The sequence below is a fragment of the Oncorhynchus tshawytscha genome, linkage group LG09, assembly GCF_018296145.1.
Source record: "Oncorhynchus tshawytscha isolate Ot180627B linkage group LG09, Otsh_v2.0, whole genome shotgun sequence".
In the NCBI taxonomy this organism is placed as follows: domain Eukaryota; kingdom Metazoa; phylum Chordata; class Actinopteri; order Salmoniformes; family Salmonidae; genus Oncorhynchus; species Oncorhynchus tshawytscha.
This window is the reverse complement of record NC_056437.1, coordinates 73,613,131-73,634,122: the sequence shown is the minus strand read 5'-3', so window position 1 is coordinate 73,634,122 and position 20,992 is coordinate 73,613,131. Positions and strand designations below refer to the sequence as shown.

The following is a 20,992-nucleotide window of genomic DNA, read 5'->3' as shown; positions in this document are numbered from 1 at the left end:
GAAGACAGCCGCACCAATGTGTCGGAGGAAACACCGTACAGCCGGCTACAGAGGTCAGCGTGCATGAACCCAGCCCACCACAAGGAGTCACTAGAGCGCGACGAGACAAGGACAACCCAGACAATGCTGGTCCAATTGTGCGCCGCATCACGGGTCTCCCTGTTGTGGCCGCCTGCGACACAGCCTGGGATCGAACCCGGGTCTGTAGTGACGCCTCAAGCACTGTGATGCATTGCCCTAGGCTGCTGCGCCACACAGGAGGCCCTATTTACAGTATATTGTAATGGTTTAAATTATATGTGATATCATATGACTGTGATATAATTTCATCCAGCCCAACATATTATTTTCAAAGTAATTAATTAAAATCTACCCAATCTTCGTAAGGCATGCGCACCTCATGCTGGGTTGGCACTGGGGGGGTATGAAAGAAGGCGTTTGAACTGTAATGTTTGATCAACTCTACAGGAGGTCCAATTTGCTGCAGGTCACGTCATGCTGGACAGCAGAATTCGTTCATATGTTAGCAAATATCAATACCACTTACATGCCGCTCAGAGCAAGCCGTAGCTACCATGCTAACAACTTTGGCCCTGACGTTGAAATCATTTACCTGCCCGTTGGAGATAGAGACCAGTACAGCCTACTAAGGGTTAATTCCCAACCGATCACTTGATTCCACATCAGTGGTTCCTAAACTTTTGTTTGCAACAAAAAAAATTGCCGCAAGCCTAAAAATCTTTCTTGACACCCACCAATACAACAAATTCTCACCTAGCCTTCAGGTGCCACAATGCCGAAGATACAGACTTTCTCACCCTCCACTCTTTAAACTTTTGGCTACACTGTCCTGTCAAGACGGGCACAGATCATAGATTTGTAAATGAAGAGAAAGATTTAACAGAATGGACTGGATGAGTGTACAGATGTAGAATCTTAATTTGAGCCAGTTTGCTACAATACGAAAATAAGCCTGTAGCAACAGGAAATGTGAATTATTATGTGGATTATAATGAATGGAGATTTTCTCCTGCATTAGGGTGATCAAATTGAAATCTTACGTCTTTAGCTAGCTATACTATCTACAGTATGTTGTATGCATCTGTGTGACCAGTGTTCCTGTTGTTCAGTGGATAAGGCAGTGATATCCCCCCAGATAACCTGGAGGAGAGACTAATCTAGTGGCTCCAGTAATGCACTAGAGGTCAGGGGTCGTCTGCCTTTATTGCCATAAATCAACCTGGCATCAGCCTTGCATTAGTTTACTGAAAGGTCAAGCCTTATAAACTCACACATGACTCGACCTGGCTGCTACACTGAAGATTATTATGTGTGCCAGTGGTGATGTCATCTAAACTCTTACAGTCCTCCACTGATGATTTCTGTTTCTAAACCTATTGGGTCATTTTGGTCTGGTATTTGGTTTATATTTTGCCTCGTCTTTCCTGGTTTTGGTTTTGTTGAGGATTGTATTGGCTGGTTAGGGTTTGAATTGGCTGTATTTTTCAGCAGGTGGTTTTGTTTGAACACTGGCTGGTTGTGGAGTATAATTCTACAGTGTGTTCTGGAGAACTCAACTGTATCCTTTTGGCTTTCTGAGAAATGTATTCTTGGTTAAAGATCCTGGCAGACGGTAAAGTGGTCAAGCCCTCTGTTTCAATGGCGTTTGAGAATCTGCCTGTTAAATGTAGAGTAACTTAATGCAGGATGAGGCCTAACCGGTAGTCGATCACCACGTCCACGTTCAAACCTACTACTGGTTACATTACAGCAGGAGATGGGGGGGGAGAACTGAGAAGGGAAGGAGTGAGATGGAAATATGGAAATAAGAACATCTCATCAGATGCAACACACACACATCATATTGCCATTATTCCCGACCCGCTTAATCCCAGAATGTTATAAAACAAAACAAATCTAGGTCAAGGCTGCGCTCCCTCTGGGGAATGGGCCAAATGTCTTTAGCAGATTAAGACAAGATGATAATGACGATGATTATGATCCAGAACAGACCGGGCCCTTTGTCAAAATTAATGTTGCTGCTTTAGTGGTGTTGTGTTTTATAATCTGTTGTTTGACAGGATCAGGCTGCCAAGCTGATTGAGCAAGTCTAAAGCCATGTCTGTTGGTCGGTCGGTCGGGCTGCCTGTCTGTCTGTCTGTCTGTCTGTCTGTCTGATGTCAAACATCAGGCCCTCCTGTCCCTCTCCATCTCTTTCCGTCTCAGTAGTATCTGTGGTTCTCACAGTCTTAATCACACGTATCGCTCTCTTTCTCTCGCTCTCTCTCTCTGTCTCTCTCTCTCTCTCGGTTTAAATTTTAAATAAATAAATAACCTAATGGATAAGAAAGTATTGTCTCATTTCTGGGCCCAGTCTTCCCCTCTGTCCTAGGCTCTCTGTTCTTCTTCTCATCCCTCTCCATCTATCTCTATCTAGCGCAGAGCTAGTGTAATGTGGACCGTCAGAGTGTGGACCTGTGGTTCTATTGATCCAATTACTTCGTCATTGCCCTCGGCGGCTCTTCTCCTCTCCAGCGTGGCTCGCTGCTGCTCACTCTGCACGACATCTCTATCGCTCTCTCTCTCAGCTTGCGCTGGTGGATCCTCATATAACAACTCCAAATTATAGTTGAAGGAGAAAATGAAATATTGACTGTAGTCTTATTCTAATGAATAGAGTATGGTTTTACCCCACACTGGTGGCTGCCTCTGTGCACAGCCTGGAACATATCAATGATTAAACACAGAAAAGTGTCTGATAACCCAGGCCGGTGAAGACAAGAACTGTGTGTGTGTCTGTGTGTGTGTGTGTGTGTGTGTGTGTGTGTGTGTGTGTGTGTGCATGGGGTCAGAGTTCAACGTTTGATAAACAAACAGAACCCGTGTTCATATCACACTTACTAAATAAGTGCAACCTTGCACTTTTAAAACACCAGTGTTTTTTCTTCCAGGTTCCCAACTTTCTCAAAGTTACAACAGTGACGTCAGTCTGTGGTACTGTACAGTGTAGTCCCCTTCTGTTGCACAGGGTCCCACCTTTCTCAAAGTTACACCAGTGAAGTAAGTCTGTGGTACTGTACAGTGTAGTCCCCTTCTGTTGCACAGGGTCCCACATTTCTCAAAGTTACACCAGTGAAGTCAGTCTGTGGTACTGTACAGTGTAGTCCCCTTCTGTTGCACAGGGTCCCACCTTTCTCAAAGTTACACCAGTGAAGTAAGTCTGTGGTACTGTACAGTGTAGTCCCCTTCTGTTGCACAGGGTCCCACCTTTCTCAAAGTTACACCAGTGAAGTCAGTCTGTGGTACTGTACAGTGTAGTCCCCTTCTGTTGCACAGGGTCCCACCTTTCTCAAAGTTACACCAGTGAAGTAAGTCTGTGGTACTGTACAGTGTAGTCCCCTTCTGTTGCACAGGGTCCCACCTTTCTCAAAGTTACAACAGTGAAGTCAGTCTGTGGTACTGTACAGTGTAGTCCCCTTCTGTTGCACAGGGTCCCACCTATCTCAAAGTTACACCAGTGAAGTAAGTCTGTGGTACTGTACAGTGTAGTCCCCTTCTGTTGCACAGGGTCCCACCTTTCTCAAAGTTACTCCAGTGAAGTCAGTCTGTGGTACTGTACAGTGTAGTCCCCTTCTGTTGCACAGGGTCCCACCTTTCTCAAAGTTACTCCAGTGAAGTAAGTCTGTTGTACTGTACAGTGTAGTCCCCTTCTGTTGCACAGGGTCCCACCTTTCTCAAAGTTACTCCAGTGAAGTCAGTCTGTGGTACTGTACAGTGTAGTCCCCTTCTGTTGCACAGGGTCCCACCTTTCTCAAAGTTACACAGTGTAGTCCCCTTCTGTTGCACAGGGTCCCACCTTTCTCAAAGTTACACACAGTGAAGTAAGTCTGTGGTACTGTACAGTGTAGTCCCCTTCTGTTGCACAGGGTCCCACCTTTTTCAAAGTTATACCAGTGAAGTCAGTCTGTGGTACTGTACAGTGTAGTCCCCTTCTGTTGCACAGGGTCCCACCTTTCTCAAAGTTACACCAGTGAAGTAAGTCTGTGGTACTGTCCAGGGTAGTCCCCTTCTGTTGCACAGGGTCCCACCTTTCTCAAAGTTACACCAGTGAAGTAAGTCTGTGGTACTGTACAGTGTAGTCCCCTTCTGTTGCACAGGGTCCCACCTTTTTCAAAGTTACACCAGTGAAGTAAGTCTGTGGTACTGTACAGTGTAGTCCCCTTCTGTTGCACAGGGTCCCACCTTTCTCAAAGTTACACCAGTGAAGTCAGTCTGTGGTACTGTCCAGTGTAGTCCCCTTCTGTTGCACAGGGTCCCACCTTTCTCAAAGTTACAACAGTGAAGTCAGTCTGTGGTACTGTACAGTGTAGTCCCCTTCTGTTGCACAGGGTCCCACCTTTCTCAAAGTTACACCAGTGAAGTCAGTCTGTTGTACTGTACAGTGTAGTCCCCTTCTGTTGCACAGGGTCCCACCTTTCTCAAAGTTACACCAGTGAAGTAAGTCTGTGGTACTGTACAGTGTAGTCCCCTTCTGTTGCACAGGGTCCCACCTTTCTCAAAGTTACACCAGTGAAGTAAGTCTGTGGTACTGTACAGTGTAGTCCCCTTCTGTTGCACAGGGTCCCACCTTTCTCAAAGTTACAACAGTGAAGTCAGTCTGTTGTACTGTACAGTGTAGTCCCCTTCTGTTGCACAGGGTCCCACCTTTCTCAAAGTTACACCAGTGAAGTAAGTCTGTGGTACTGTACAGTGTAGGTCCCTTCTGTTGCACAGGGTCCCACCTTTCTCAAAGTTACACCAGTGAAGTAAGTCTGTGGTACTGTCCAGTGTAGTCCCCTTCTGTTGCACAGGGTCCCACCTTTCTCAAAGTTACAGTCCCCTTCTGTTGCACAGGGTCCCACCTTTCTCAAAGTTACACCCATGACCTTTCTGAAGTCAGTCAGTCTGTGGTACTGTACACTGTACAGTGTAGTCCCCTTCTGTTGCACAGGGTCCCACCTTTCTCAAAGTTACACCAGTGAAGTAAGTCTGTGGTACTGTACAGTGTAGTCCCCTTCTGTTGCACAGGGTCCCACCTTTCTCAAAGTTACACCAGTGAAGTAAGTCTGTGGTACTGTACAGTGTAGTCCCCTTCTGTTGCACAGGGTCCCACCTTTCTCAAAGTTACACCAGTGAAGTAAGTCTGTGGTACTGTACAGTGTAGTCCCCTTCTGTTGCACAGGGTCCCACCTTTCTCAAAGTTACACCAGTGAAGTCAGTCTGTGGTACTGTACAGTGTAGTCCCCTTCTGTTGCACAGGGTCCCACCAGGGTTTTTCAAAGTTACACCAGTGAAGTAAGTCTGTGGTACTGTCCAGTGTAGTCCCCTTCTGTTGCACAGGGTCCCACCTTTCTCAAAGTTATACCAGTGAAGTCAGTCTGTGGTACTGTCCAGTGTAGTCCCCTGAAGTAAGTCTGTGGTACTGTACAGTGTAGTCCCCTGTCTGTTGCACAGGGTCCCACCTCAAAGTTACACCAGTTTCCCAGGGTCCCACCTTTCTCAAAGTTACACCAGTGAAGTAAGTCTGTGGTACTGTACAGTGTAGTCCCCTTCTGTTGCACAGGGTCCCACCTTTCTCAAAGTTACAACAGTGAAGTCAGTCTGTTGTACTGTACAGTGTAGTCCCCTTCTGTTGCACAGGGTCCCACCTTTCTCAAAGTTACACCAGTGAAGTAAGTCTGTGGTACTGTACAGTGTAGTCCCCTTCTGTTGCACAGGGTCCCACCTTTCTCAAAGTTACAACAGTGAAGTCAGTCTGTGGTACTGTACAGTGTAGTCCCCTTCTGTTGCACAGGGTCCCACCTTTCTCAAAGTTACACCAGTGAAGTAAGTCTGTGGTACTGTACAGTGTAGTCCCCTTCTGTTGCACAGGGTCCCACCTTTCTCAAAGTTACACCAGTGAAGTAAGTCTGTTGTACTGTCCAGTATAGTCCCCTTCTGTTGCACAGGGTCCCACCTTTCTCAAAGTTACACCAGTGAAGTAAGTCTGTGGTACTGTACAGTGTAGTCCCCTTCTGTTGCACAGGGTCCCACCTTTCTCAAAGTTACACAGGGTCCCACCTTTCTCAAAGTTACACCAGTAAGTCTCTGTGGTACTGTACAGTGTAGTCCCCTTCTGTTGCACAGGGTCCCACCTTTCTCAAAGTTACACCAGTGAAGTAAGTCTGTGGTACTGTACAGTGTAGTCCCCTTCTGTTGCACAGGGTCCCACCTTTCTCAAAGTTACACCAGTGAAGTCAGTCTGTGGTACTGTACAGTGTAGTCCCCTTCTGTTGCACAGGGTCCCACCTTTCTCAAAGTTACACCAGTGAAGTAAGTCTGTGGTACTGTACAGTGTAGTCCCCTTCTGTTGCACAGGGTCCCACCTTTCTCAAAGTTATACCAGTGAAGTAAGTCTGTGGTACTGTACAGTGTAGTCCCCTTCTGTTGCACAGGGTCCCACCTTTTTCAAAGTTACACCAGTGAAGTAAGTCTGTGGTACTGTACAGTGTGGTCCCCTTCTGTTGCACAGGGTCCCACCTTTCTCAAAGTTACACCAGTGAAGTCAGTCTGTGGTACTGTACAGTGTAGTCCCCTTCTGTTGCACAGGGTCCCACCTTTCTCAAAGTTACACCAGTGAAGTAAGTCTGTGGTACTGTACAGTGTAGTCCCCTTCTGTTGCACAGGGTCCCACCTTTCTCAAAGTTACACCAGTGAAGTAAGTCTGTGGTATTGTACAGTGTAGTCCCCTTCTGTTGCACAGGGTCCCACCTTTCTCAAAGTTACAACAGTGAAGTCAGTCTGTTGTACTGTACAGTGTAGTCCCCTTCTGTTGCACAGGGTCCCACCTTTCTCAAAGTTACACCAGTGAAGTAAGTCTGTGGTACTGTACAGTGTAGGTCCCTTCTGTTGCACAGGGTCCCACCTTTCTCAAAGTTACACCAGTGAAGTAAGTCTGTGGTACTGTCCAGTGTAGTCCCCTTCTGTTGCACAGGGTCCTACCTTTCTCAAAGTTACACCAGTGAAGTAAGTCTGTGGTACTGTACAGTGTAGTCCCCTTCTGTTGCACAGGGTCCCACCTTTCTCAAAGTTAGTCCCCTTCTGTTGCACAGGGTCCCACCTTTCTCAAAGTTACACCAGTGAAGTCAGTCTGTGGTACTGTCCAGTGTAGTCCCCTTCTGTTGCACAGGGTCCCACCTTTCTCAATGTTACACCAGTGAAGTCAGTCTGTGGTACTGTACAGTGTAGTCCCCTTCTGTTGCACAGGGTCCCACCTTTCTCAAAGTTACACCAGTGAAGTAAGTCTGTGGTACTGTACAGTGTAGTCCCCTTCTGTTGCACAGGGTCCCACGCCTTCTCTGGGAAGCATTCAACCGTATGAACTGATCTCATGTGCCGTTAAATATATGCAGAAAGCGAGGGGAAGAGGGAGGGAGAGAGAGGGTTAGAGAGAGAGAGAGATGGGGGGACAGAGAGTGCAAGAGAGAACAGAGAGAGTAAATACTCCGTGTAACATACGGTATTACCACGATTCATGGTCCTCATGAGGTACTTTCTACAGCCTCACATTCTTCCCCAATCATCCATTGCGTCACCAGACCCCTGTGCCTCGCACAACATGGATTGAGTGGATGTGCTCTGTACATGAATAGGATAGAAATTGGATATGTTATCCCCATCGTGGCCTTATTGGTAGTTTGTTCCATTATTGTGGCTGTCTGCGTTGAATAATGAAACGCTGCCATTGTGTTATTGTGCAGCGTACATTATGAAAAATATGTGGACATGCAAACTAAAATGCCCATGAATGCACTCTCTCATAAACGCAAATGACGAGATAAGAGAGGTGACGTATCCACGAAGATAACGAATGAATGAATGGATGTCAGAGAGAATAGCCTTGCAAATGCATTATTGGCTAATACAGAAATTGAAAGCGTGGTTTGTAAAAGATTAGTGTACCGTATGTGTTACACTTTACCTGTGTATGCAGGATGGGTTTGATATGGTACTGGTTTGGTTCACAGTGTCCTGGCCTCAATGGAGCCTGTCTCTGAGGACTTCTCTCCTGCCTTCTCATGCCTGTTCAGTGCAGTGGCAAAGTCAATAGGAGCCTTTTATCTAGTCAATATAGACTGGTGACAGGACAGGGCTGCTGCACAAACTGCAAGAACTACTCTCTGGGTGAGTTTTACAGAGCCTAATGGGACAACGCAGTCCGGGCTGGGGTGGAGGAGGAAGAGAAGAAGGGGGAGGAGGAAGAAGAGGAGGAAGAAAGAGTAGAGGGATTTATATTCAGAACAGTTATTTCAGGATGTCATATGATGCTGTGGATTTGAAACATCACCTCTCTGTATTAGCATGGACTGTGTGGACATGGTGGACAGTACGAAGGGAAACACCAACACGGTAATGGTGATCTGAGGTGTTATTTAGGAAAGCCTCTCTCCGGGGGGAGTAACTGCCATGCCTCATTGCCCTTTCAGCTTATCTAGATTATCCCAGTGAGACTGAGGGACTACCATAATCATTCCAGCATCGTAATAGGAGGAACTGGACTATGTACAGTGCCAGGAAAAATCAGGTCAAGTCCTTTGTTTTGCCTGGGAGGGCATGGAGGTGTCTGATGATCCAAAAGAACCTCCACCACCACAGCTCAGCTGCAACGCCAGCACCACCCCCAGCACCTCTGCCATACCCAGCACCACCCCCAGCACCACTGCCATACCCAGCCCCAATCCAAACCCCAGCGCCTCTGCCATACCCAGCACCTGTGCCATACCCAGCCTCAATCCAAACCCCAGCGCCTCTGCCATACCAGCACCTGTGCCATACCCAGCCTCAATCCAAACCCCAGCACCTCTGCCATACCCAGCACCTGTGCCATACCCAGCCTCAATCCAAACCCCAGCGCCTCTGCCATACCCAGCACCTGTGCCATACCCAGCCTCAATCCAAACCCAGGCGCCTCTGCCATACCCAGCACCTGTGCCATACCCAGTCTCAATCCAAACCCCTGGGAAAGCACCACTGCCATACCCAGCCTCATTCCATTACCCAGCACCAGCACCACTGGCATTCCCATTCTCAGTCCTAGCCCCTACTTCACTGCCATAACCAGCCTCAGACCCAGCACCACTGCCATACCGCTCCTCAGTCCTAGCCTCAGTCCAAGCCTCAGTCCAAGCCTCAGTCCTCACCTCAACACCATTGCCAGCCTTAGCATCATTCCCAGCACCACTGCCATACCCAGTCTCAGTCCCAGCCTCAGTCCAAGCCTCAGTCCAAGACTCAGCCTCTGCACCATTGCCAGACCCAGTCTCAGTCCAAGCACCACTGCCAGCCCCCACCTTAGTCCCATACTCAGCACCACTGCCAGCCCCAGCCTCACACCCAGCACCACTGCCAGCCCCAGCCTCACACCCAGCACCACTACCAGCCCCAGCCTCACACCCAGCACCACTGCCAGCCCCAGCCTCACACCCATCACCATTGCCAGCCCCAGCCTCACACCCAGCACCACTGCCAGCCCCAGCCTCATACCCAGCACCACTGCCAGTCTCAATCCCAGCACCACTGCCAGCCTCATTCCCAGCACCACTGCCAGCCTCAGTCCCAGCACCACTGCCAGCCTCAGTCCCAGCACCACTACCAGCCTCAGTCCCAGCACCATTGCCAGCCCCAGCATCAGTCCCAGCACCACTGCCAGCCTCAGTCCCAGCACCACTGCCAGCCTCAGTGCCAGCACCACTGCCAGCCTCAGTCCCAGCACCACTGCCAGCCTCAGTCCCAGCACCACTGCCAGCCTCAGTGCCAGCACCACTGCCAGCCTCAGTCCCAGCACCACTGCCAGCCTCAGTGCCAGCCCCATCCATGATCCCACACCTTTGCTTCTCTCGTCCCACTTGGCTGTGGCTGAATGTTCACTCTGCTTTGCTCTGCTCTCCAGTGGATTGCTCCTCTGCCACAAGCCTAGCAACAGTGTGACATTTGGAGTCCCTCAGGTCACAGCTAAAAGGTTTCCCAGTGAAAGGACAATGTGTGTTGTACATTACACTATTAGCAGGTCATATGAGGCGGAAAGCCCACAGCCTTGGGGGGAACCCCGCGTTAACTCTCAGTGGCAACGTCATTCAACTGAAATGCAATCAAAGCAGGGATATCTTGTTATGAATGTCAGAGCGTCACATGCAGCCGCAGGAGGCACGTCCTTGTAGTATTTGTGGGGCTTTTGTGAAATGTGTCACAACCCAGTGAGTCTGCAAGGTCAAAGCAACTTGGGAAAAAAGCTCAGAAATGCCATGGCAGCAGTGTTTTCTGTTATTTCCATTATGCTTCAATAGACATAGCTACAGTATATCTAGAATTATTTTAGCAGTAGCATAGTCTCCACTTCAAATCAGCTCATGCAAGAAGGACAGCTGGATGTTAGAGTCCCAGGCAGCAGCAAGCACCACTTGGCACAATACAGTAGCACACATCCATTCCATTGTGACTGCCCCAGCTGTGTACCACTGTGTACTACTGCAGCCTCCTGTTGTTCCATACTGTAGCTAGGTTCTGAGTCATGGTCTCCTCTACCCTAGGTGGCTCAGCTCCCAGGTCCACTCTGCCCCGAGACCAGGACTGCGTCTCAAATCAAATGTTATTAGTCACATGTGCCAAGTACAACAGGTGTGAACTTTAATCTACTTCCATTTGCACCCTTTTCCCTTTGTAGTGCACTACTTTTGACCAGATTACTGCAGGAGGGTGCCATTTGGGAAGGAGGGTGTGAGTCACTGTTGTTTTTACAGTGTAATAAAACCCCAGCATAGGTGAAGGTTAAGCAGACCACTGGGATTTGAGCGGAGGGCGGGTGAGGTGGGGTAGAGGGTGACCTTTACGAAGTGCACATGAGGGAGAGAGAGAGAGGGGTGGGGTTCTGGAGAAGTAGTGAGAAGGGGGGGGCATGGCTCTGGTGACCACATTAGACACCGTCTGTGAGAAACTGCAGCTATATGAACTCTGACACATCACAAGCTGAAAAGGTCAAAGGACAGGGTTCTCAAAAGCTGCCTGCCTTGGTGTTTACAGGGGTGTTGATGTGGTGCAAGAGAGAGAGGGGCAGAAATGTACCAAGGGAAAAGACATGAGAGTTAGAAGAGTGTGGTGGAAGGTACAGTACAGCGAATGGGAGACGAGTGCAGAGGGATAGAGTGGCATTAGATGCATGTATGAAGTGGGCTTTCAAATAGAAATCAATGAGGACAAACCTGTATTTTTCCCAGCAAAAACTGTTTTCTTTATACAGTTCTTTTTTTCTTATTTACAAACCCTTTAGCTGGACTAAGACTAAACTTAATACAAACCCTTTAGCTGGACTAAGACTAAACTTAATACAAACCCTTTAGCTGGACTAAGACTAAACTTAATACAAACCCTTTAGCTGGACTAAGACTAAACTTAATACAAACCCTTTAGCTGGACTAAGACTAAACTTAATACAAACCCTTTAGCTGGACTAAGACTAAACTTAATACAAACCCTTTAGCTGGACTAAGACTAAACTTAATACAAACCCTTTAGCTGGACTAAGACTAAACTTAATACAAACCCTTTAGCTGGACTAAGACTAAATTTAATACAAACCCTTTAGCTGGACTAAGACTAAACTTAATACAAACCCTTTAGCTGGACTAAGACTAAACTTAATACAAACCCTTTAGCTGGACTAAGACTAAACTTAATACAAACCCTTTAGCTGGACTAAGACTAAACTTAATACAAACCCTTTAGCTGGACTAAGACTAAACTTAATACAAACCCTTTAGCTGGACTAAGACTAAACTTAATACAAACCCTTTAGCTGGACTAAGACTAAACTTAATACAAACCCTTTAGCTGGACTAAGACTAAACTTAATACAAACCCTTTAGCTGGACTAAGACTAAATGTAATACAAACCCTTTAGCTGGACTAAGACTAAACTTAATACAAACCCTTTAGCTGGACTAAGACTAAACTTAATACAAACCCTTTAGCTGGACTAAGACTAAACTTAATACAAACCCTTTAGCTGGACTAAGACTAAACTTAATACAAACCCTTTAGCTGGACTAAGACTAAACTTAATACAAACCCTTTAGCTGGACTAAGACTAAATTAATACAAACCCTTTAGCTGGACTAAGACTAAACTTAATACAAACCCTTTAGCTGGACTAAGACTAAACTTAATACAAACCCTTTAGCTGGACTAAGACTAAACTTAATACAAACCCTTTAGCTGGACTAAGACTAAACTTAATACAAACCCTTTAGCTGGACTAAGACTAAACTTAATACAAACCCTTTAGCTGGACTAAGACTAAACTTAATACAAACCCTTTAGCTGGACTAAGACTAAACTTAATACAAACCCTTTAGCTGGACTAAGACTAAACTTAATACAAACCCTTTAGCTGGACTAAGACTAAACCTGCATAGGAGAAGTACAAAAGAAGATTCATCCATGTAAACAAAATTCAGACAGACTGGGTCACAAAACAAAACAATTAGCACCTTTTTTTATAAGAGTGTACTATCTAGAATCCTGAAAGGTTCTTTGGCTGTCCCCATAGGAGAACCATTTTTGGTTGCAGGTAGAACCCTTTTGGTTCTAGATAGAACCCTTTCTAAAGGAGGGTTCTACATGGAACCCAGAAGGGTTTTTACCTGGAACCAAAAAGGGTTCTCCTATGGGGACTGCCGAAGAACCCTTTTTTTCCAGGAGTGTACAATAAAGCCAATAAGAGCAGTTTACTGTAGGTCTACAACCATTTGTTTGTTTATTACTGTACATGCTACATTGATACTAATGCAGTCTGACCAGGTTGAGTAAGTTCGAACAGTACTTTATCCCTCATTCAACCTTCGAACTCACCTTGACCTCTTGCCTGAGGTGTTAAGACGTGTGTGTGTGTGTGTGTGTGTGTCAGCGTATGTGCGTAGTATGTAGAAGTAAACGTGAAGGAGAGCAGTGAGAGGATCTTGCATAGATTAAACTTTTGATATATGTACAGTACCAGTCAAAAGTTTGGACACAACTTAAAGTAATGTCTTAAAGTAATGATGGACTGTCGTTTCTCTTTGCTTATTTGAGCTGTTCTTACCATTATATGGACTTGGTCTTTTACCAAATAGAGATATCTTCTGTATACCACCCCTACCTTGTCACAACACAACTGATTGGCTCAAACGCATTAAGAAGGAAAAAAATTCCACAAATGAACTTTTAACATGGAACACCTGTTAATTGAAATGCATTCCAGATTACTACCTCATGAAGCTGGTTGAGAGAATGCCAGGAGTGTACAAAGCTGTCATCAAGGCAAAGGGTGGCTACTTTAAAATATATTTTTGATTTGTTTAACACTTTTTTGGTTACTACATGATTCCATATGTGTTATTGCATTGTTTTGATGTCTTCACTATTATTCTACAATGTAGAAAATAGTCAAAGATTAAGAAACACCCTGGAATGAGTGGGTGTGTCCAAACTTTTGACTGGTGCTGTATAGATCACCAACTTGTTTTTCATTCACTGTACCGTATCTTCAGAAATACACAACCAAAATACATTTAATGCATGTTCTTTTGGTGTTCAGTTTTTCTGTTTGCAAGGTCACTCTGCTCTTCTCTTCTATTGCCATTACCTCCTGCCCATTGGAGCATCTTGTTTTACTTTCCACTTTTGGACTATTGTGTATATGTGCACAAGTAGCTCACTTTTAAGGAGATCTGGCCGATGCCAGTTAAGTGGAGTGTAGATGTTGCAGTAGCCTTTGCTGAGTCCCCAACAACCGGATGTTTCGGTTTTCAAGGGAAATGGAAAGAGAGCCTGTGACGTGACTTCCTCTTTTGGATGTTAACAAGGAGACACTCCGTCTTAACTCCTCCTCTACATTTACTGGATTGGTTGAACAGTGGAGAAGAGAACCTCCCCAGACAGATTTTTTTTCTTGTCAAGAGCAATATTTATGGGATCTAGTTTCAGGCATTTATTCTCCGCCTGCTGATAGGTTAATGTTAAAGGGAACTTGCATAAAAGCCGGCAGGTCTGATGTGATCTGATTGGCTACACTGGAGCATATCCAGGTAGTGGAGTCACAGGATCAGTAACTAGCCTTACTGCGTGTCATAATATTGCTGTAATGGAAAAAGCCTAATAGGGTCAGATGGGTTGGTCCTGAGGGGGGAAGGTTACTCGCCACTATAGCACTACAGTTAGAGTGACCACAAAACATCCCAAATGCAGGACAACAGGATGATTTTGCAGGATGACTTTGAAATGATTTTGCAGGTCAACGTAGCCTACACATTAATATTTGTTTTTGGCAGCACTCGTCCATTCTCATTGTTTTATTTCACTTAGTCCTGCATGTTGGAGCTCATAGCCTAAGCTTTTCACTGTACCCTGCAATAACACCTGCAACCTTGTATATAAACAATCTGTGTTTGTAGAATGAAGATTGGACCAAGGCACAGCGTGGAAAGTGTTCATGATTTCATTATTCAATAAACACTCAAACAAAATAACAAACGTGAAAACGAAAGCGCACAGTTCTGTCAGGCACAGATACTAAACAGAAAACAAGATCCCACAAAACCCAAAATGAAAATGACAACTTATATATGATCCCCAATCAGAGACAACGATAGACAGCTGCCTCTGATTGGGAACCACACTCGGCCAAAAACAAAGGAATAGAAAACAGAGACTTTCCCACCCGAGTCACACCCTGACCTAACCAAACATAGAGAATAATAAGGATCTCTAAGGTCAGGGCGTGACAATCTGAATCTTACAGTACAATTTTTTTCTGCCATATAAAACCGTAACTTTTACAGTTCAGCGTCTCGTCATTCTCCTTCAGACCAGACAGTAGGATAGTAACATCTCTACCATCAGACAGTAGGATAATAACACCTCTACCATCAGACAGTAGGATAGTAACACCTCTAACATCAGACAGTAGGATAGTAACACCTCTAACATCAGACAGTAGGATAATAACACCTCTACCATCAGACAGTAGGATAGTAACACCTCTACCATCAGACAGTAGGATAGTAACACCTCTACCATCAGACAGTAGGATAGTAACACCTCTACCATCAGACAGTAGGATAGTAACACCTCTACCATCAGACAGTAGGATAGTAACACCTCTAACATCAGACAGTAGGATAGTAACACCTCTACCATCAGACAGTAGGATAGTAACACCTCTACCATCAGACAGTAGGATAGTAACACCTCTACCATCAGACAGTAGGATAGTAACACCTCTACCATCAGACAGTAGGATAGTAGCACCTCTACCATCAGACAGTAGGATAGTAACACCTCTAACATCAGACAGTAGGATAGTAACACCTCTACCATCAGACAGTAGGATAGTAGCACCTCTACCATCAGACAGTAGGATAGTAGCACCTCTACCATCAGACAGTAGGATAGTAGCACCTCTACCATCAGACAGTAGGATAGTAGCACCTCTACCATCAGACAGTAGGATAGTAACACCTCTAACATCAGACAGAAGGATAGTAGCAGCTCTAACAGCTTATTATTCTGTTAATAAATCAACAGGGCCTTTCTTCTTCTTCCTAATCAGGTTGACTTCTCACAGACAGAGGAGGCTGAGGTGTAAGTGAATTATTCAATAAACACAGCCTTGATGAAAGGGGCCTGTTAGAGAAATGAAATGCCACAGTTTGATGAGGTGCAGGCTCAGGCTGCAGGCTTCTCCCCCCTGCTTCAAGTCAGTCTGTCACACAGAGACCAGACCAGGTCGTCTCGAAAACCCAGCTACCCTTTGCCGTGGTTTTAGTGTAGATAGTTCATGCAAACTAGCCAATTGTGAAATGCACACATAAAAAAATAACCTCTCATCTTCATCTTGCTAACTACTATTTTGCATTTTATGCAAGCGTATAAGGTAGTGACGTATTTGATCAATATCAAACTGAAGTTCAGTTACATACAGACGTGTTAAGCCAGAACATTTTAAAATTGTGGGAGGCAACCCGGAGAGCTAAAGAGACTACAGACAGGGAGTTAATCATCTCACTGCTGTTAATGGGTCATTGTGTAGTGAACTGGAAGTGAGTGCTGAAGTGTTGTAGTTCACACCACCTATTGACAAATCCACGAATGGCCTTTGTCAACCTCTCAAATCAATGATAACCAACTGTGGTTGTCTGTCTCCCAGTCCCAACCACACAGACACTACCAGCAAAGCAGTCATGTTATAGTTTAAGTGCATTTTTTGGTTTGAGTGATTGATGTGAATTTGTGATCATTGCAACTGGTTTAAGCCTATTAGCTAGCTAGTTTCCCTGTAGGAAAGGGTTCTCTCCATTATCTCTTGACTTTTGCCCCTTTCTTTACCCCACGGCTGGTTCTCAGGCCCTTTCTCTCTTCTCTAAATTGGACTGTGATGATAACACTGTATGCTGGTCATGATTGTCCAGTGTGGGTTGGCCTGCTGGGTTGTCCTTATCTCATCGCGCTCTAGCGACTCCTTGTGGTGGGCCGGGTTCATGCACGCTGACCTCTGTAGCCAGCTGAACTGTGTTTCATCCGACACATTGGTGCGACTGTCTTCCGGGGTAAGTGAGCAGTGTGACAAGAAGCACTGCGGCATGGCGGGTCGTGTTTCGGGGGCTCACGGCTCTCGACCTTCACCTCTCCCAAGTCTGTACGAGAGTTGCAATGACTAACTACCAATTGGATACCACGAAATTGTGGAGAAAAATGGGGTAATTAAAAATATATATAATAATAATAATATTTTAAAAATTAACAAAATTATTGTCCAGTGTCAGCAGATTGGTAGGCTACGCTATTAAGGCGCCTAGCGTTTAGAGCGTCTATCCGAGCCGACAAGGTGGAAAATGTGTCGATGTGCCCTTGAGCGAAGCACTTAACCCTAATTTTCTCCAGGGACACCATCCAACTATGGCTGACCCTGTGAAACACCACATTTCACTCCACCTATACGGTGTGTGTGACAATAAAACAGTTGTATCAATGGCTAGCTGGAGCTCAGATAGACGCCATCATAATGTAAATGCTATACAGTAGGGACCTCCACTAGTCTGGCTCGACTCTAGCATGACTATTCTATATGAGGACATTGACTATTAGGACATGTTGCCTCTCTGAAAAGATAAAAACGCTAAGGATCTGCTGCAACTACATCTAGTGAGAGCTGGCTTCTTTTTCTTCTATTGAGTGAAAACGCTAAGGATCTGCTGCAACTACATCTAGTGAGAGCTGGCTTCTTTTTCTTCTATTGAGTGAAAATGCTAAGGATCTGATGCAACTACATCTAGTGAGAGCTGGCTTCTTTTTCTTCTATTGAGTGAAAACGCTATGGATCTGCTGCAACTACATCTAGTGAGAGCTGGCTTCTTTTTCTTCTATTGAGTGAAAACGCTATGGATCTGCTGCAACTACATCTAGTGAGAGCTGGTCAACACTGCCTCCACGAATGCCTCGATGGTGGCCGCCTACTGTTTGAATAGACAGGTCCTAACCTTGTGGGCATGTCTACTGCAAGTCTCCTCCTCCAAGCCTTGGGAGAGAGTGTTAATGAGATTTGAGCAGTAGCAATTTCCTCTACTTACCTCACGCCCTCCTGGGGCAGGACTGGGACTGGGACAGGGGAGGGACTGTGGCAGGGTTGGGACTGGGCTGGGGCAGGACTGGGACAGGGGAAGGACTGGGACAGGGGCAGGACTGGGACAGGGGCTGGACAGGTGCTAGGGGGGCTAGGCTGGGGCAGTGGCTGGGATGGTGGCCCCTGAAATTCCTCTCCCAGGAGGCTCGCTGAGGCCCCATCAGCAACCCTCTAAAGGATGCGTAAACATGGTCCCCCCTCACACTTGTCTTCCTAGGCCTTTTGTTGAGGGGCCTCATTACACCGTCTCCAGCTGTCAATCTCAGCCTCTTAATCTCCTCTTTCTCTCCCTTCATCCCTCCTCTAAATCTGCTTTACTGCAGCCAGCCATCTGAGGCAGCAGCACCTCACCACACCGGGCCGCCTGGCCTGTCTGATCCACTCCACCATGACCCTACGGACAGAGATAATGGTTTGTCTGTTCGCTTGGAGAAGGTTGTTGTGTCATCAGAAAATACCTCTAATCCTGGAGGTGGCCGGTCTGCGCCGCTAAGCAAGATCTCTTGACGTTATAAGGCTGGCTTGTGTTATGTGAGGTTGTGACTGACTGGTTAGTGTGTCAGAGAGCCTGGCTAGTGGTGGTTCCTCTGGTACAGAACCAGATACCGAAGTAGCACAGGCTGTCTGTGAGGGGGGATCAGGCCTCTGGTGGACCTTGGCTCCTGGACAGATGGCAGGGATTGGCCCTGGACCAGTCTCACTGAAGGCCAATTCATGGTAACAAAGTAGATACACAGAGCTGGGAGGGAGCCTTGGTTTTCTGTGATTGAATTGTTCACTGATGTGATTAGGATTTCATACACATACTGATCTGAACAATAAAGTAGAGCATTTGGTTGTCTCTCTCTCTGTGTTGTAACTGCTGTTACGTAACAAGCCCTGTTGGACAAGTGGAGAAGCTGCCTTCTTACACGTTCACTTACTGCAGAGAGAGCAGAACTGCTGGTTGTCAGTGGATTGCTGAAGTCTCTGATGAGGGTGTGGGCAGTGACCAGGCACTAATGTGGTCAGGTCTCCTCCATGGGGCCCGAGGTCTGGGCTCAGCTGCTGAAGGGAAGGGAATTCAATGCTATGCTATGGAGGCAGGGGCTCAAGTCTTCAGTAACTGGGACTGAGGCTGAACAATGCAGCCATTCCATGTGGTCAGCTGTGTTAGTTCTGCCCCATGAGCCCAGGCCAAGGCTTTTAGGCCAGATTAGAGCTGGATAATGAGACCCAAATATTATTGGTCTAAATTGATCCGCTACACTCTCTGTTTGCTTTGTTTGTGGTGTGAGCCTGGTCTTTGCCAGTAGACCATGTACACATGCACACACACACGTGCAAATGCCACAGCAGTAGGGGCTTAACAGCCATGCCTTAGTCATAGGCCCATGTCCTTAACTGACAGATTAGTGAACTGAAGTGTTTGTGACATGTGCTATTGATGGGTCTTTCAGTGGGTCATTTCATCTGCCATCTTGTTTTGATCCATATGTAGGTTAAGCTTCTTGGTGATGGCTGATTCTATTAGGAAATGGATTGTCCCCGCTCCCTGCCAACAAGCCCAGACCTCATAGCCCCGTGCCACATGCTGCCATCCTACAGTAGGATTTGTAGGTCAGAAGGACAGGACCATGCTTATTGTGTTTACAGTCATTCTATGTCAGTGGGACCTGATCTTCTACTGGTGATTGTGTTGTAAAGGATATGAACGTTATGGTGCTAGGGGTGTTAACATCTGAGGAATGGTGTGGACTGCATGATATCAGTTAGTGTAAACAAGGGATTGTTGGTCCTTCTTCCCCCCTGCCTGGCTCATTCTCTCTCCCCACCCACTGTGGATGGAGGAGGCTGCTGTGAACTGGTCCAACCCAACCTGGCTGTGGCCTGGCATCTCTCCTGCCAGCTGGCAATCCTCCTGCTGACCCCAGCCTTATGTCATCCCTCCATGATTATATAATGACTTTCTGACAAACACACACACACACACAGAGAGAGAAACATGCACACACACATACACACAGAGACAAACTTGCATGCCTGCGTGCACACACACACACAAACACAGAGACAAACATGCACACACATACACAAACACAGAGAGACAAACATGCACACACACACACACACACAAACACAGAGAGACAAACATGCACACACATACACATATGCCCAGTGAACATACATACTATGACCCTTCAGGGAGTTGTTTCTTCTTCCTAAGAGATCATGGATTCATCACTGTCACTGCTTTCACTCAGTGCTCAATCCTGGTTGTCCAGGTCTGAGTCAGTCACTGATTTAAAAAGGCAGGAATGAAAAGCAGTCGACTTTGCGGCCCTCCAGGACTGGAGTTGTGCAGCCCTGCTCTGACTGACCCAAAGCCCTCTACAGACCTGGACGTGCAGAGCAAGTTCAACTTCTTCTTATTTGATGTAATCAGAATGAACTGTTACATTTGGTATGTGAGAGAGGTGTATTACTGACTAAGTGAAGTCTCCAGGGCTATACAGAGCCCAGCTGTAGTAATAACCATCCTGTCACACCTGGTACTCTACTATAAACAACAAACCAGAAACTCTCACACACACACACACCAACCCAAATACTACATGAAGGTATGGAGTTGCGGATGCATGTATCGTAGTGCCTCCGAGCGCCTCCCTTCGGTTGGAACCTGTGTGACCCTAAAGTCCCTGATTTAGGGTTATGTTAACATGACGTGAGAACCAGGCTCTTAGTGCCAAACGTTCATGGAACGTATCCAAATCATTCCCTAGAAGTGGACCCTGTGGACACTCAGTGCAATGTGCTACTGATACCCACAGTCAGTCAGTCAGCAAGTCAACCAGTCAGGCAGTCACTCAGGGTACCTCACCTTAAGGCCACTTCACGCAAACGCTGCGACAGAGCGCTGTTTTCTGTGTATTTCTACGTACCTTTACGTGGCTGAAATTTTGGAACGGACCACATGCGATGCTCCGTGGCTCCGTTTACGTAGGGTGCAGGCCCTTTATGTTTATGTCTCAGGACCGTACCCTGAACAGATGGCTGGAGAGAATGGGCCAACACAGAGCAGAGAGGCAGCAGGCTGCAGAGGGCTGTGGGTGGGGAGAGGAGAGAGAGATTTACAGAGCCTAGCATGCCTAGTGAGCACAATGAGGTCAGAGCAAGGCCCCACATTGTCAGAGAGAGAGAGAGGGGGCAAGCACAGATCAGAACAGAGCGCTTGGCTCAATCAGCACCTGTCTCTCTCCCGCCCGCCTGCTCTCCTTTTTGCCC

General features: G+C 46.5%; 2 protein-coding genes across 4 annotated transcripts in view; both read left to right on the top strand.

The window, feature by feature from the left end:
- The window catches only part of LOC112258659 (signal transducer and activator of transcription 5B-like), an 84,431-nt gene that overhangs the window by 11,108 nt on the left and 52,331 nt on the right, over positions 1-20,992 (top strand). The window lies entirely within an intron of this gene.
- Positions 8,380-18,221, top strand: LOC121847275 (soluble scavenger receptor cysteine-rich domain-containing protein SSC5D-like). The gene is made up of 3 exons (XM_042327873.1): positions 8,380-8,404; positions 8,674-9,546; positions 18,052-18,221. Exons 1-3 carry the CDS (start codon positions 8,380-8,382, stop codon positions 18,219-18,221), a joined length of 1,068 nt encoding a protein of 355 aa, XP_042183807.1.

Bases quoted from the DNA above. Each gene is read 5' to 3' on its own strand.
- LOC121847275 (XM_042327873.1), top strand. From the start codon at position 8,380: ATGGACTGTGTGGACATGGTGGACA. The intron at 8,405-8,673 runs GTACGAAGGGAA...CCACCACCACAG, and splicing joins CTGTGTGGACATGGTGGACA to CTCAGCTGCAACGCCAGCAC. The intron at 9,547-18,051 runs GCCCCAGCCTCA...GCTTTACTGCAG, and splicing joins CACACCCAGCACCACTGCCA to CCAGCCATCTGAGGCAGCAG.